At 40.8% G+C, this 18,552-nt stretch overlaps 1 protein-coding gene across 3 annotated transcripts in view; it reads left to right on the forward strand.

The window, feature by feature from the left end:
• tdrd7 (tudor domain containing 7) overlaps positions 1 to 18,552 on the forward strand; it is a 124,615-nt gene that overhangs the window by 64,471 nt on the left and 41,592 nt on the right. For all 3 annotated transcript variants that reach the window (XM_033017847.1, XM_033017848.1, XM_033017849.1), the window contains one exon: positions 16,947 to 17,638. In XM_033017847.1, the coding sequence (XP_032873738.1) occupies positions 16,947 to 17,638 (692 nt within the window). The remainder of the gene's footprint in view (positions 1 to 16,946; positions 17,639 to 18,552) is intronic.

Consider the following 18,552-nt stretch of genomic DNA (forward strand, 5'->3'; position numbering starts at 1 on the left):
CCATTGCTCCAGCACTTATCCCTGCAACACCTGGATAAGAGAGACACCTACGTCAGTGACTACAGCTCTACCTTTAATACCATTATACCATCCAAGCTTATCAACAAACTCGCAGGACTTGGTGTCAGCATTCATCTTTGCAACTGGATCCTTGACTTCCTGACCAACAGACCCCAATCAATGAGGATAGGAGACAAATCATCCTCTATGATAATCCTCAACATTGGTGCTCTACAAGGCTGTGTTCTCAGCCCCTTTCTTTACTCCTTGTACACCACAACTGTGCAGCCATGTACAAATCTAATTTGATTTTCAAATTAGCAGAAGACACCACCATTGTGGGCTGGATATCAAATAATGGTAAAACTGAGTACAGGAAGGAGATTAAGAACCTCTTGTCCTGGTGTTGAGACAAGTACCTTTCTCTCAATGTCAGTAAGACAAAGGAGATGGTGATCAACTTCAGGAAGCGAAGCGGTACACAAACCCCAGTTTGCATTGACGGTGCCGAAGTTGGGATGGTTGAAAACTTCAAATTCCCAGGAGTCAATATCACCAACAATTTCTCCTGGACTACCCATATTGAGACAATGACCAAGAAAGCACACCAATCCCCTTACTTCCTTAGAAGGCTAAGGAAGTTTGGCATGTCCCCAACAACTCTCACCAACTTCTACAGATGCACCATTTTATAAAAGCATTTTATCACAATACATCATAGCTTGGTTTGGGAACAGCTCCATCCAAGATCGCAAGAAATAGCAGCGAATTGTGGACGCAGCCCAGACCATCGCACAGACCAATGTAATGTGTAGGAAGGAACTGCAGGTGCTGGTTTAACCTGAAGATAGACATAAAATGCTGGAGTAACTCAGCGGGACAGGCAGCATCTCGAGAGAAAGAAAGGGTGACATTTCTGGTCGAGACCCTTCTTCAGACTGGGAGTCCCGCTGAGTCACTCCAGGATTTTATGTCTATCTTTATTAATCATAATAATAATCATAATCGTAATTTATTAGCTATGTTTTGCAACCTATGAGGAATTTGGTTTGCCGTACAGTAGATGTAGTTACAGGTAGGAAATGAGGGACCTGTTGCAGTTTGTCTTATTAACTACCATTCAATTTGTCTTATTAACTACCTAATTATTAGTTGGAGCCACTTTACTGGCGTATCTGCTATCAACAAGACAATTTAATAGAGCTCAACAACATTTCTCAGCTCCCCCAACTCCCCTGTGTGATTATCCCTGATAATGTTACTTCACCTTTTTCTGCTCAAATGTGTTTATTCAAAATGTATAGTGTAGTTACATTGCATGAATGAGATCATAATTCCTCAAACTTTAGTGTCATCTGTGTACACATGTACAGTTAGAGCGGCCCTTGAATATGTTTCTTTAAATGTTGTCCTAAGTGTTATCGATGGTTTGACCAGTTCTACCTGTTTTTTTGCTGGATTCTTGGCGTCTCAACTGGATTATGAAGCACTTGGTTAACACGTGACTGAACAAAAAGCATTGTAGTAAAATACTGCAAATGGAAAACATTGTTTGTGAATACAGTAACCACAAGTATGACTGATGCTGTTTTCATATATCAGGAGTTTGATTGCACTTACCTGGATGAGTGCAGCTTCAACAAATGTGGTTCGGCAGATTTTAATTTAATTTTCTGGATCGTGGCATTATCGTCCATAGTTTATTGCCCATTCGCAATTGCCCTTTGAGCTGGTTATGACTTATTATTTCAGAGGGCATTTTTAAGGGTCAGCCACGCAAGATTGGTTTTGAGTTGCATATGCCAGAGCAGATGAATCATAGTTTTTATACAATAGTCAGGTAGTCTTTGTGATAGGCGTTATCGATGACATTGTCACAAATTACAAATTATTAATTGAACATGAATTCTACAGCTGCCATGGTTTCAATTTGTTTCTGGTTTGATAAGCCAGACCCTTGAGTTACTTGGGTGGTAACTTGATTGCTGTGCCACCACCGAAGATAAGATACCCTGTTTGATTGCCAGTTACGAAGGTAAGCTAGCCAAGAATATACGAAGGTAAGCTAGCCAAGAATATAAAGGAGGATAGTAAAAGCTTCTTTAGGCATGAGAAGAGGAAAAAATTAGTTAAGACCAAAGTTGGACCCTTGAAGACTGAAAAAGGTGAATTTATTATGGGGAAGAAGGAAATGGCAGATGAGTTGAACAGGTACTTTGGATCCGTCTTCACTAAGGAGGCCACAAACAATCTTCCTGATATAATAGTGGCCAGAGAATCTGGGGTGAGGGAGGAACCAAAGGAAATCCACATTAGGCAGGAAATGGTGGTGGGTAGGCTGATGGGACTGAAGGCTGATAAATCCCCAGGGCCTGATGGTCTGCATCCCAGGGTACTTAAGGAAGTGGCTCTAGAAATTGTGGATGCATTGGTGATCATTTTCCAATGTTCTATAGACTCAGGATCAGTGCCTGTGGATTGGACGGTAGTTAATGTTATCCCAGTTTTTAAGAAAGGTGAGAGAGAGAAAACAGGGAATTATAGACCAGTTAGCCTGACATTGGTGCTGGGGAAGATGCTGGAGTCAATTATAAAAGATGAAATAGCCGCACATTTGGATAGCAGTAACAGGATCGGTCAGAGTCAGAATGGATTTACGAAGGGGAAATCATGCTTGACTAATCTTCTGGAATTTTTTGAGGATGTAACTAGGAAAATGGACAAGGGAGAGCCAGTGGATGTAGTGTACCTGGACTTTCAGAAAGCATTTGATAATGTCCCATATAGGAGATTAGTGGGCAAAATGAGGGCACATGGTATTGGGGGTATAGTGCTGACATGGATAGAAAATTGGTTGGCAGACAGGAAACAGTAGGGATTAATGGGTCCCTTTCAGAAAGGCAGGCAATGACTTGTGGGGTACCGCAAGGCTCGGTGCTGGGACCGCAGCTATTTACAATATACATCAATGATTTAGATGAAGGGATTCAAAGTAACATTAGCAAATTTGCAGATGACACAAAGCTGGGTGGCAGTGTGAACTGTGAGGAGAATGCAGGGTGACTTGGATAGGTTGGGGGAGTGGGCAGATGCATGGCAGATGAAGTTTAATGTGGATAAATGTGAGGTTATCCACTTTGGTATAAAAAACAGGAAGGCAGATTACTATCTAAATGGCGTCAAGTTGGGAAAAGGGGAAGTACAACGGGATCTGGGGTCCTTGTTCATCAGTCTATGAAAGTAAGCATGCAGGTGCAGCAGGCAGTGAAGAAAGCAAATGGCATGTTGGCCTTTATAACAAGAGGAGTCGAGTATAGGAGCAAAGAGGTCCTTCTGCAGTTTTACAGGGCCCTAGTGAGACCACATCTGGAGTATTGTGTGCAGTTTTGGTCCCCTAATTTGAGGAAGGGCATTCTTGCTATTGAGGGAGTGCAGCGTAGGTTTACAAGTTTAATTCCTGGGATGACGGGACTGAGATATGCTGAGAGAATGGAGTGGCTGCGCTTGTACACTCTGGAGTTTAGAAGGATGTGGGGGATCTTATTGAAACATAAGATTGTTAAGGGTTTGGACACGCTAGAGGCAGGAAACATGTTCCCGATGTTGGGAGAAGTCCAGAACCAGGGGCCACAGTTTAAGAATAAAGGGTAAGCCATTTAGAACAGAGACGAGGTTTTCTCACAGTGACTTGTGAGTCTGTGGAATTCTCTGCCTCAGAGGGCAGTGGATGCCGGTTGTCTGGATACTTTCAAGAGAGAGCTAGATTGGGCTCTTTAAGATAGCGGAGTCATTGGATATGGAGAGAAGGCAGGAACGGGGTACTGATTGGGGATGATCAGCCATGATCACATTGATTGGCGGTGCTGGCTCGAAGGGCCGAATGGCCTACTCCTGCACCTATTGTCTATTGTCTATTAAACAAATATCTTAAGTGTTTATTCTTTCCTGCTTTATTTTCTATAATGAACACAGCATGTCTACAAAATGCACTGCAAAAATTCATCAAGGTTTTTTTTTCAGTAAGACTTTAAGCAATAGTGGGCCATTTTGCCTCTTATACCTGCTCTGGCATTCAATATAATCAAGTTTCATCTTTTATCTATCCCATCTCTTTCCACCAACCCAAATCCCTTGATTCTCTTGATGCCAAAAGGGCTTGCAATCTCTACTGATGAAAACAACAAAGCCAGGAGCCTATGCAAAGATCACTACATACAAATGAATCGTGTCTCCTGACATTGACATTCAAACTTAATTGCAAAATTTGTTTCCTTAGATGTTATTTTCCCCATACAGGTTGTCTCAGTTAACAAAGGTGGCTTCCTACCACCACGTGCTCAGACAATTACAGCTGCCCGTATCCCAAAAAGAATGAATAAACCAGAATTTGAAAAGTGATACTATTTTTCCAGTTTGGTTCCTTTCAAACCTTGACATAATTAGAATTCAAACAGCTGCAGTATGAATAGCAGTATGAAGCCGAACAATATTAACTCGTGATCTCGACTTTCCAAATTGCTATTTGTCTCATCCCACTACAGTACCCCTCTGAGTTTTGGTGGGTGTACTAATTTGTCGTTCTACACCATTGCTATATTATGTTTTGTTTTATTTTTTTTTAAGTAAAATTGCACTAATGATTTTATAAATGTCCAGTGAATGAAAATGTCCAGTGAATGATACTGTGAGGTATTGTGAGGAAGTATTTCATAAGAGCAGGTTTCCAACAGGCATTGCAATTTTGCCTTTAATTGTGCTGTGTGCAAAAACAACGTCACAGTGATTGACGGGAGAATCTAAGGCAATCGATTAGAACAAAACCTGCATTGTAAGGTTGTGAATGAAGAATTTTGCTGAAAGTGTATGGAATCTGTAAACAATGGCTGCATATTTTTTGAATATGGTGAGCTGACAAACTACTGCTGTAACAAATTTGATGGATGGGTGTGATGTTGTATTAATTGATAGTATTTTAAGCATGGCTTTACATTTATTTTTTAAATAATGCTCACATGCAATGAATACTTTTCTGGAAATTTTCCTCAAGTGTTCCTGTTACAAGAAATTAAAGCAAGTATTTATCTTATGTCATTTGGAAATTGATGGAAAACGAAATTAAAAACAAAAAGTCAGATTGGCTACATTGCTTTGTCGTATCACCTTTTTAAAAACATATGCGAAGGAAAATCAAATTATTTTTGTTCACCACTAGTTATATATGTAATGGATAAAAATAGTAATGTGTTTGGTACATTGTATCACTGTTTAAGCTGCCTACACCCTAACGGCTGAAGTATGTTCTGTTGCTGCATCAGAGTTTAAACAAGGCTATTAATCCAACTGACTGGTAGTTCTTTGTGCTTAACTACATGCTATTAATTATCCAGTTTCATATGCCATTACCTTGCAGCATTTTTGTTATTTTATATTTAGTCAGTTCCATCACCGATTTTTGTCTACATTTTATCTCTGCTTCAGGGAGCCATTCCAGTTTTAAATATTTTCAGTTCTCTAGAAACTTCAACACTTTAATACAATAAGGAAAAGTAGTAAATACTAATGTTTTCATGATATTATAAGTTGTTTGTGAATTTTTCTAAGATGTAAGGCTCCTGATACGATACCAAGATTGAAATAGTAGAAATCCATGACCCGCCTCCCCCCAAAACCTCAACCCATGATTTAGCAAATTTATCTTGTGTTACTCATTGTGCTACATAAACCACATGCTATTTAGTTCTGATTGAAATCCCCTGCCATTGCTAACTTGACTGATCGCTGCATTGTTTCTGCAGTTAAATATAGTCTTATTGGAGATGAATTTGGGGACATTGAATAAGGGGAAGAAATTATCAGAAATGCCTTCTCTCAAACAGGGGGTATGGAGAGAAGGCAGGTACGGGATACTGAGTTGGATGATCAGCCATGATCATATTGAATGGCGGTGCAGGCTCGAAGGGCCGAATGGCCTACTCCTGCACCTATTTTCTAAGTTTCTAAATAACATGTGCTGAAATTGTAAGTATTGTGAATTTTGGTGGGAGGATTGGGATCAGATGAATGTAATTTGAAGTAATATACTTGGATAGCTCCTTAAGCAAGATAGTGCTATGATAGTTCATGATACTCTTACTTGAAAAGTGCTCAACAGGCATGTCCTTTAATCTGGTCTATTGCATCTGGTGCTTGAGAAGACCTCTCCTCTACGTTAGCACAGCCCAGAGAAGACTGGGTGATGGTTTTGCAGAACACCGGTGCTCGGACTGCACTGGCCAGTTTCAGTTTTCAATTGCATCTCATTTCCACTCCCCTTTCCATTCCAAAACTGACCTAACTATCCTTGGTCATCTCCACTGCCACAGTGAGGCTAAATGTAAACTTTAGGTTTGGGTTTATTAAGGTTGTGCACAGATGTACAGTGAAAAGCTTGTTTTGCATGCTATCAAATCAGATAATACGATCTATAAATACAATCAAGCCAAACTCGAGTTTAATGGGTAGAACGAAAGGAAAGAGAGTGCAAAATATAGTTCTCAGTGTTATAGCACTACAGTTCCAGGAACAAACTCCAGTATCCAAAACGAGGTAGTAGAGAATTGGGCTGTACCCTCGCTTAGCTAGAAGAAAAACACCTTTGGTGCCTAAGACCCAATAGTATTTGTAAGTCGGGTAACCTCCTTCGGTGTACCTTTCCCACTTCCACCTGTCTCCTTACTCTCCACTCATCATTACCAAGACTCGTGATCTTGCTCCACCAGATTCCATCAGCCCATCACCGAATTGTCACCCATTCCTTCTATCCAGAGATGGTGTCTGTCCCACTGAGTAACTCCAGCATTTTGTGTCTACGGTGTAAACCAGCATCTGCAGTTCCTTCCTACTCCTTTTGGATATGTTACCAGGATTACTTGTTGTTGATTGGAACATCAAGGTTGTAAAACCATTTCTCTAAGCTGGTCACAATTTGAGTAGGTGTCATTGCTTACATTTGTTTTGTTGGCTTCCTGCTTGCACCCTATTTCACCATTTCCATACACTTGCCACTCACCAGTTAACCTCCCATTCTGTTCCATGTCTTACTTGCTCCTTTCCTTTCCTCCAGCCCTTTTCCTCCACAAGGTAGTAGCCTCGAATGTTCTATTTCTGCATTTGACAAATGCATTTCAAATTCTTTTGTGTATATTCTCGCTCTGTAACTGCTCACATTCATTCATTGACCAGTTTTCCTTGTCTGAAGCTAATCCCCATGGTCGCCCCGGTTATACCCTCTTGGAGACATCTCCAATCACACCCTTCCTGCAGTTTAACGAGTTTCTTTCATTTTTTTTCCATTTCTGACAAGAAGTCTTTGACACAACCTGTTTAGGGACACTCTGATGGAGGTGTGACAAGTGTGAGGTGTGACAAGTAACAATATAAGGATTTTTATTGCATACTTGATGTTATGAGAATAAAATTTGTTTCATGTCTCATAATTTAATATTTCCGTATGACATAGGAGATAATTCAGCCCTTCAAGTCTATGCCTACAATTCAATCAATCCCTTCCCCCGTTTATTTCCCTGTAACTTGTTCCCAGAAGAACATGAGGGAGAATGTATTTTTCTCCAATGCTTATCATGGATTAAAGCTGTGTAGTATCATGAGGCAGACAAGCATGTGGTGTTTTTATGGATGCAAGTTTAAAAAAAAAAAGATTATCTTGTGCAGCTTCTGATCTTTTACTAGAACATATTATTAACCGGCTCATCATTCAGCAAGACCTGTGGTCAGGTTCTTAACGCATTTCTTCCATTTAGTATGTCCCTTGCATGTCTCTTGAGCTAGAGATATTGGGAGGGTTTGGGAGAATGGAATAAGTGTTAGTGCTTCATCAATCATCTTGGTTTCCTGTCGGATGGGTCTTTGAAATACTTTCCAGTTAATCTATGCTATTGGAGATGGATCTCAGATTGAAATTTGACTAACATGAGCACGAGTTCTAGTGTTTTAAATAAAGGGAGAATGTTACACTAGATTAATCACCAAAAGTTGCTAAATTTGTATTGAAATTGGGAGTGTAATGTTCAAGATATCTAAATTTTTAATTCCTCGATTGTCATTTAACTAATCAGCATCATCCTGCACTCTGCTGTCTTAACCTGCAAGCTCAAACTAGTTTTTTCTGCCCTTTGACTATAAACGGCTAGAATAATCTAACCCTTTGTTACATCATAATAACCTCTATCTCCCTCCTAAGTGGTAAGTTACCAGCACACACAATCTTTCTGCTTTCTCCAGCACAGCATCACAGTTCAACTTGGCTTGATTGGTATCTCTTTTTACATCGCTGCATGTATGTCCAAAGGAGTAAAGTATGTTAGTTGATCTTAATGGTTGGATTTGGTTTGCTCACACAGGATGTCGTACGATATGCGCAAAAAGAGCTGGGAACGCAATAAGGGTCATCAAACTGAAGGGCTGGTTCTTCTGCATGTTATTGCTAGAGGGGAGAAAAGATGCTGGATCTCACACAATTATATCCAGATATCCATATTGGTGACAAATTATTGCACATGTTAGCAAATACAAGTTTTGAGAAAGGTGTAGATCTCAAGGTTGTATTTCGTACATTGAGGATGAGTAACTATATTCCACATGCATATGTGAAGCGGTGGCTTATTGTTAATAGGATTTGAGTTAAAATAATGAACAGTTGGGAATGGAGAGATAAATGAGCCATCTCGTGTTTTTCTTTTCTTCAATGTTTTTAGTAACATGGTGAGTTTGTAAATATTTTACAAACAAAAACAACTGTACAAAAATTTGGAAATTTTTATTTGTTTAATGTGTTACTAAAGGATTGATTTGAAGTTACAATTCCTATGTTGGTGTATGCTTTGTTCTTGAGGATATCACTGGGATCAATTGTGTCACAACTAGCATATGAAACTATATAGCACTATTGTTTTGTTTTAATTTAGCTTCCATTTGTCTGCATGTGGATGTAACCAGGGAGCATCCATTTCTTCCACATTTCATTGTCCTCGTGCAGTGGTGATTGGCTGCTGCTTTAACTGCCGTGATCTTGAAGGAAAAGTACCACAAAGGATTTTGGGTAATTACAGTACATTAACCCAGAAATGATGAAGTAAGAATTGTCTATATGAAAGTTAGGATGGAATCTGACGTTGGTATCAGACTTCATTTAGTCTTAATGCTGTTGTGCTTCTCAGTGGTAGAAATCATAAGTTGCTGCCTGATTATAATGTCATAAGGAATAGGAGTAGAATTAGGCAATTCGGCCCATCAAGTCTACTCTGCCATTCAATCATGGCTGATCTATCTCTCCCTCCTAACGCCATTCTACTGCCTTCTCCCCATAACCTCTGAAACCTGTACTGATCAAGAATCTATCTAGCAGCGGTTGAGTTGCTGCTTTCCAGCACCAGACACCTGGGTTAGATCCTAACTAAGGGTGCTGTCTGTACGGGGTTTGAACGTTCTCCCCGTGACCCCATGGGTTTTCTCTGGGTGCTCCGGTTTCCTCCCACACTTCAAAGACATACTGGTTTGTAGGTTAATTGGCTTCAGTAAAAATTGTAAATTGTCTCTAGTGTGTAGGATAGTGCTGGTGTACGAGGATTGCTGATTAGCGTAGACTCGGTGGGCCAAGGGCCGGTTTCCGTGCTGTATCTCTAAACTAGACAAAATCACTAAAATACTGCATACAACTTTTTGGTCACTGTATTACAAAATGCGATAGAACAAATGTATCCTATGACTCGGGGATTCTGGTAGTTATGGAAGTGGTGTAATGGGGAAAAAACTGAATAAAGTTTTCTTTAAATGAAGGAGAGGTTTGTATACAAAAGAAATTCCAAGATAAGGAGGGCACAATGCCTTATCAAAGATGAATGACAGATTTAAGTTAATAGAACAATTGGATGTGAGGAAAATTTATTTTATCCAAAGGGTGTTGGGGCTCTGTAACTTGCTCCAGGAGAAAGTAGTTGAACTAGAAAACATTGCTGCATTTTAGAAAATGTACTTGCCAAAACCTGGAAGGTAATGGATTGAGAAGTGGGATTAATCTGGATGGACTAAATTGTATGCTTCAGTAATTTTTAACATTTCCAATAAATTAAAGAATTCTGAATGCCTGTCATTGAGTTGAGTAACTTAAATTTGTTGCAAAATTTGTTCACAAAGCCCATCAAGTCCATGCTGCCTTCTGGCAGAGCAATTTCATCTCCCCCTTTTCTTTTTCCCCTCTATCCCTGCAACTTTATCTAACTTATTTGCCCATTAATCCCTTAAAAAATTCCCACATTCAGTGCATTCAGAAAGTATTCAGGCCACTTCACTTTTTCCATATTTTGTAATGTTACAGCCTTATTTTAAAATGGATTAAATTCATTTTTTTATTCATAAATCTACACACAATACCCAAGAATGAAGAAGTGAAAACAGGTGTTTAGAAATTTTTGCCAAGTAATTGAAAAGAAATGACTGAAATATTACATTTACATAAATATTCAGACCCTTTGCTATGACACTCAAAATTGAGCTTGGGTTCATCCTGTTTCCATTGATTACCCTTGAGATGTTTCTACAACTTGATTGGAGTCCACCAGTGGTAAATTAAATTGTTTGGACATGATTTAGAAAGGTATACACCTGTCTATATAAGATCCCACAGTTGACAGTGCATGTCAGAGCAAAAACCAAGCCATGAAGACAAAGGAATTGTCCATAGACTTCCGAGACACAGATCTGGGGAAGAGTATAGAACAATTTCTACAGCATTGCAGTTCCCGAAGAGCACAGTGGCCACCGTCATTCTTAAATGGAAGAACCTTGGAACCACCAGGACTCTTCACAGAGCTGGCGGCCCGGCCAAACTGAGCAATCGGGGGAGAAGGGCCCTGGCCAGATAGGTGACCAAGAACCCGATGGTCACTCTGACAGCTCCAGAGTTCCTCTGTGGAGATGAGAGAACCTTCCAGAAGGACAACTATATTTGCAGCACTCCACCAATCAGGCCTTTATGGTAGAGTGGCCAGATGGAAGCCACTCCTCAGTAAAAGGCCCACTTGTAGTTTGCCAAAAGGCACCTAAAAGACTTAGACCATGAGAAACAAGTATCTCTGGTCTGATGCAACCAAGCTGGCGTCCTGGTGCCATCGCAACAACCTGGAGCTCAATGCTCTTAAGACAGTGGAGTTGATTGTAGACTTTAGGAGAGCTCTCCCTCCCCTCACTCCACTCACATCAACAACACCACAGTCACATCTGTGGAGTATTTTTAAGTTCCTGGGAACCATCATCTCCAAGGACCTTAAATGGGGGGCCACCATCGACTCCACAATCAAAAAGGCACAACAGAGGATGTACTTCCTGCGGCAGCTGAGGAAGCACAATCTGCACGGGCAATTATGGTCCAATTCTATACGGCCATCTTAGAGACTCCTCACCTTCTCCATCAGGCACGACATCCGGAGGCTGCAGCGAATCGTCCGATCAGCTGAGAAAGTTATTGGCTGCAACCTTCCCTCCATTGATAAACTATACACTGCAAGGGCCAGGAAGCGAGCGGGTAAGATCATCACTGATCCCTCTCACGTTGGCCACAAACTCTTTGAATCACTTCCCTCTGGAAGGCGGCTCCAAACTGTCAAAGCTGCCACAGCCAGACATAAAATCAATTTTTTTCCACGAGTAGTAGCTCTACCCAATAACCAAAACTCTGTAGCCTCTGTTTGCTCTGGTATTTTATTTAATTCACATGTTTAATCGATAATGTTTTATTATTAATGTTTAATGTGTCATTCCTAACTGTCACTGTATGGCATGTTGTCACTTGCGGGCAGAGCACCAAGGCAAATTCCTTGTATGTGAATATACTTGGCCAATAAACCTATTCATTCATTCATACAGAGAAAACTTTATTTTATGTGCTACCCTGGCAAATTATTCCATACATGAGTATATCATATAGGGCAAAAGAGAAAAGGAAACAGTGCAAAATATAATGTCACATCAACTGAGAAAGTGCAGATCTGATATCAGCAGGAAATAAACTGTTCTTTAATCTGGTGGTATGTTATCAGGCTTTTGTGTCTCCTCCCCAATGGGAGAGGAGAGGAGAGAATAACGGGTGCGAGTGGTCTTTGACAATAAAGGCTGCTTTTCTGAGGCAGCGTGAAGTATAGATGGAATTGATGCAGGAAAGGTTGGTTCACGTGAAGGACTGGGCTGTCACTCTCCTCACAACTCTCCTCAATTTCTTGTCATCTTAGGCAGAGCAGTTACCACATGAATCTGTGGTGCATCAGGTTTGGATGCTGGCTGTGGTATTTCTGTGGAAATTGATAAGAGTCATGAAAGACATGCTGAATTTCCTCGGGCAGAAACGTTGCCTATTTCCTTCGCTCCATAGATGCTGCCGTACCCGCTGAGTTTCTCCAGCAATTTTGTCTACCTTCGATTTTCCAGCATCTGCAGTTCCTTCTTGAACAGATGAAATAGAGGCGTTGTTGTGCCTTTTTGGCACGTGTCAATGATCAAGTTGTTGGTGATATTTACATCTAGGAACTTGATGCTCTCAACCGTCTCCATTTAAGTACCATTGATACAGACTGGGGTATATACTCCACCCTGTTTCTGAAGTTGAGGACCAGCTCCTTTGTTTTGCTGACATACTAAGCTTTCAGTCTTCTTCCCAGACTCCATTTCGTCATTGTTTGATAGTCCACGACATTGGTGTCATCTGCAAGCATGTAAATGGAGTTGGAGCAGAACATGACTGCAGTCATGAGTATATAGGGAAATTTAGTAAGAGGCTAAGAACACAGCCTTGCAGGGCATCAGTATTGAAAATTATTGTAAAGGATATTTTGTCACCTATCCTTATTGTGGTCTTCACAAGTTGTAGGAGTAGAATTAGGCCACTCGATCCATTGAGTCTACTCTGTCATTCAATCATGGCTGATCTCTGCCTCTTAATCCCATTTTCCTGCCTTCTCCCCATAACCCCTGACAACCATTCTAATCAGGAATTTGTCCCTCTCTGCCTTAAGAATATATACTGATGGCCTCCACTGCCTTTTGTGACAATGAGTTCCACAGATTAACTACCCTCTGACTAAAGAAGTTCCTTCTCACCTCCTTTCTAAAAGAGTGCCCTTTATTTCTGAGGCTATGACCTCTGGTCCTCGACTCTCCCACCAGTGGAAACACCCTTTCCATATCCACTCTATCTATGCCTTTAATTATTCTGTAAGTTTCAATGAGGTCCCCCCTCAACCTTCTAAACTCCAGCGAGTAGAGGCCCAGTATTGTCATGTGCTCATCATATGTTAACCTCATTCCTGGAATTATTCTTGTAAACCTCTGGACCCTCTCCAGAGCCAGCACATCCTTCCTCAGATATGGGGCCCAAATTTGCTCACAGTATTCCAAATGCGGCCTGACCAGCACCTTATAGAGCCTTTTGGTCAGGAAGCCAAGGATCCGGATGCAGTGGGGGATGTTGTATCTTGATCCAGAAGTTTGGAGATTAGTTTAGTTGGAATTGTGCTGTAGTCAATAAATAGGAGTATGATGCAGATAATTTATTAGCCAAATGTTCCAGGATGAGTGTGGGACCAGGAAGATTGTGCCAGCTGTGGACCTGTTGCAGTAGTAGGTGAATTGGAGTGGATCAAGGGTGCCTGGGAGGTGAAAATGATTTGCACTATGACAATCCACTCACAGCACTTCATGATGATGGATGTCAGAGCCACTGGTTGGCCGTCATAAAGGCACCAGGATATTTATGGTGGTCATAATGCAGGTGGGAACCTCTGAATAGAGTAGGAAAATGTTAAAGTTATCTGCGAATAGTCCTGTCAGCTGGTCTGTGCAAGTTCTGATGACGATGCTGAGGACTCCATCCAAGTCGGTTCCTTTCCATGGGCTCATCTCAGAAAGACTAATGGTGACTGGATATAAGTCTGCGTGGTTAGTCTGGGAATCTAGCTTTGTCTGGAATCGTCTCTGGGCTTTGCGAAGTTCATACCAAGATTTCCTGTACATATGCGGTTACCCGACTTGAAATCCATGCCCGAGTGAAGACCAAGTCAAAGAGGTTCAAGGTTCATACATGGTTTCAGGTTTGGGAATGCTTTATTTGGCATGTAGTCCTCCTCTGAAATCTGTGGTGGCAGTAACGTACTAATTTAGGTTGGCTGCTGAGTCTTTGAATGTGAACCAGTCCACCAAAGCAAAAACAGTCAGGTAGGAGCTCATCTCTTTCCTCAGACCAGTATTGTATGACTTTCTATGCTGGATAATTGCACTTCAATTTCTGCTTGTGAGCAGGGAGTAGGAGCACAGTATTGTGGTCAGATTTTCCAAAATGCAGGCAGAGGAATACAGCAGGCGGCAACTTCAGTCATTGTGTGGAAACGAGCCCTTCAGCCCAACTTGCCCACACCTACCAACCTGTCCCATCTACACTAGTCTCACTTGTCTACGTTTGCGTTGCCTATCGATTGGAATTTTGGCAGAGGGGATTTAATCTGTGGAACTGAGTGACACCATTAACATTTCTGTTTGGATGTATCAATGCGTTAGTCTCCTCTCTGTTGCTATTCACCTTTATTCTATTTTTTTCATTTTTCTGGTGTTTATTTTTGATAGTTAGCGATTTATGATTTTTTTCAAAAACATTTTTTGAAATTTCCATTGAAGCTGACAAAGTGGGGAACTAAAGACATCAAGATTTTCAAATCTCTGAAAATAAATGTAAAACTATTTTAAGGCTATCTTCAGAACAAAACACTGCCAGAAACTAATTAATCATATCCAGCAATAATTTGAGCTGTTATAATTGTAGCATAAAATGTCAAGACTTCTCCAAAGAATGTGTAACTCTGTCAATCCACTTTTCAAATGAGCTATTCCCTTTATCGTAGTCTGCTGGTCATTGATGATCAGAGAGTAAACAGTGATGATCATTTTGGTAAAAAGTGAAGTTGTGTGTGAAAACAGATGATTTCCTGAAAGATAACACCTCTTTTCCCCCTCCCCCAACAAATTGGATTTTTCCAGTCTTGTGTGTTTTAACGAAAAAATAGGCTTGGGGATTGGTAGGTATTTAACCTGGTATCGATGCTCATGCAACATTTATTATGTTTGTCAGGCAAGAAAGTGTTCTTATCTTTGGGCGTCCTTTTCGATTTTGTTTTGCGGTCCTTTTGGAAAATGATTTCCCCCTAGAGTAAAGATAGAACTTCAGTCAAACTTTGAGTGTTTTTTTGGTAGTTTCAAAATTTACCTCAATATCAATGTTTTATTTGTGGGGGGGGGGGGGGAAATTGATGAAACTTTTCCCAGTCACTTACCTCGACGGAGATGCGATTTCTTTCTGTGTCGCATCTCTGTCCCCCAGCAGCCTACAACATGGAGTGGTGCGGCCTTTTCTGGAGATCGGCCCGGAGCTTCAAGCGGTGGGTGCGGGGTGGACTTACTATCGCGGAGCCTGAGATCTTTTGCCAAGGACCACCAGTGTTGGAGCTCCGACTGCGGGGCCTGTGGACTTTAACACCGTGAAGCAGCGGTCTCGGGTAAGAAGCAGTTGACTCGGGAGCTCCATGCGTCTTGAGCGATGTGTTCCGATCCGTCCCGACGCTGGAGTTTCGATCATCCCGACAAGAGGGCTTGAACAGCGGACCATCGGCAACGGCAAGTGCGGAGGGTTCAAGGCCCTGACCACGGGTGAACAAAGGAGGAAGATGACTGAATTTTATTGCCTTCCATCACAGTGAGGAGTGTTGATTCCACTGTGGTGGATGTTTATGTTAAACTTTATTTTATGTGCTGTGTGTATTTTTGCTTTTTTACTTAGCATGGCTGTATGGTAATTCAAATTTCACTGTACCTTAATTGGTACATGCGACAAATTGAATCTTGAATGTTTTACTATGACACTTGACAAGTGTTTATTTTGACTGAGCCTCTTAACTGTAGATCCCAGAGATAGGACACACTCTGTGGAAAAGTTTTTGTCTGGTAGTTTTAATCTTGTGCTGAGTTTCTTGATGTATGGGTATTTTAACTTTTAATTTGCTATTGCCTAATTTGGCACAAAAGCTTAAGGTATTTCCTTTACGATAAATTATATGAAATTATAACTTGATAGTAGGTTAGCTTTGAGCTAATTGTGAATTGTTGGCTTTCCATTTGCTTTGTGCATTGGAATAGTAAATTATAGGATATGGTAATAACCAAGTGAGAGTTAGATCCAGTTCTTAGGGCTAAAGCAATCAAGGGATATGGGGGAAAAGCAGGAGCGGGGTACTGATTTTGGATGATCAGCCATGATCATATTGAATGGCGGTGCTGGCTCGAAGGGTCGAATGGCCTACTCCACCTATTTTCTATGTTTCTAAGACAGTATTTGGCACTCCTATAATATCTTGAACTACATATGCATGTGTGCCAACACCTGTGTCATGCAAACTTTGTTTTGTAATCCTACAACAGCCTGTTGCTCATAAATGGGAGATTGTGATCATGATCTGCTCATTACCATAGCACATGATGCACTTTCCTACTGAGCCATTAAAGCTCCTCACAAGGAGAGTTTCATCATTTACTAATCACTTTCATATTGGCTTTTTCAGAAAAAAAGCTCATTTGAATCAGTTAAGTCAGCTTGTATGTGTTAAGTGTAATTGTTAACACTGTCTGAGAGCTTGATCAGTATAATTGGTCTTTTTGCATGCAGGTGTTTATTTCAAACACTATCTGCATTTTTAAAATCAAAGCTTAGTTTAAATATGTTGTTCAATTGTTTATCTTTGAGAAGCATTTATCAGTTGTTACTGTTGCTATGCTGAGAGCGCATTAATTGTTAATCTTAAATTTTTTTAATGAAGTAAATGCCTCAAGATAAATCATTACAATTTTTTTTTGTTTAGGTTGAAAAGTCGGCACCTAGTGGTGTGGCAGAATTGCTGCTTTATCCTCCAAGAAGTGGCCAACATCAAAGGAACCTGATTTTCAACCAGAAATCAATTGACAAGAAACAGGAACCATCATTTACTAATAAAACCGTAGCTCAAGGAAGAAAACCGATTGCAGCTAAAAGCTTAGTTTCAAAGAACATAGAAATAAAACAAAAAATCACTGAGCTATTGCAAAGATATAGCAGTGGGCTCTGGGCTAAAGCACTTCCAAAGGTATTTGAAGAGGCATATAAGATGCAGTTCCCTCAGAATATTTTGGATGATCTTGATTGCTTGTCTGACATTTGCACTGTGGATTATGCAGTGCCGGGTGATCGCAAAAAGGCAATTCTCTATGCAAAAATTAAAAGTGATGAGAAAAATGATAAGCCCAAAGAAACATTTTCTCCTGTGACACCCACTGCACTGGTGAAACCAGAACCAAACGAAGTCATTGAGGATCACATTGATGTGGGACTTCGTTCAAACAAAAACTCTTCGAATACTGACCAACTGACATTAACTGAAAATGAAACAACTCCAATTGCTGAGGAATTTACAAAAAGTTGTTCAATGCAGCCTACTCCACCTGCACTTAACATTCCAGCAGAGCAATTCCCGTCTGTATTGGTAGTTGAGCTTCATAACACCGAAGCTGTTATCAGGTGAGTCAGCATTAAAACATTTTTTTTTACTATTGGAAGGAGAGTTTCACACAGGTAATTGTGCTTCCAAACTACAAATTGGATATAACAAGATTGATGAATTAGGAAACATTTGTATTGTGGGCTGAATTGGTTATAACGCGATTAAAATGCTGAAAATTGACAAGCAAGAAAAACATTATGTGAGGGGGGGGGGGGGGGGGGGGGGATGTTTCTATGCAACCTCTCCACAATAATCTGACTCTATTGTCTACCAAGAACTTAGTTTGTCAGTTTTGCTGCAGGTGGCCATTGAAATGAACAAGCAATCACTTCTATTGACACTGGAAATCAGGCACTTCAGCCAAACTTGCCCATGCCAACCAAGATGCCCGTCTACACTAGTCCCATCCGCCTGTGTTTTGCCCATATCCCTCTCAATCTTACCTATCTATGTACCTGTTCAAATGTCTTTTAAATGTTCCCCGGACATTGTTGGCCGGTGTGGGCGAGTTGGGCCGAAGGGCCTGTTTCCACACTGTATGACTCTATGACTCTAAAAGTTGTTATAGTACCTGCCTCAACTAACTCCTGGCAGCTCATTCCGTAAACCCATCACCCACAGTGTGGAAAAGATTTCCCCTTGGGTTCCCATTAGATTCAAAATTGCAATGGAAATGGAAATTAAATGAAAATACAATGCGCTGTTTGGCCTGCCCTGTGCTTGAAATGGAAATGGAAATTAGATGTTTGGCCTGCCCTGTGCTTGAAATTGCAATGTAAATGAAATCACTAATTTCAGCCCACAATGCCCCTATTAGCTGAGAAACCAGTCCCTTTTCCCCAAAATGCCTGTATTAGCCCAGGAGGAGCATTTTGGCCCAAAAGGCCCCTGCCAGGCCAGGAAAAGTCCAGAAAAAGTGCTTTTCACTGAG

The sequence above is a fragment of the Amblyraja radiata genome, chromosome 3, assembly GCF_010909765.2.
Source record: "Amblyraja radiata isolate CabotCenter1 chromosome 3, sAmbRad1.1.pri, whole genome shotgun sequence".
Classification (NCBI taxonomy): domain Eukaryota; kingdom Metazoa; phylum Chordata; class Chondrichthyes; order Rajiformes; family Rajidae; genus Amblyraja; species Amblyraja radiata.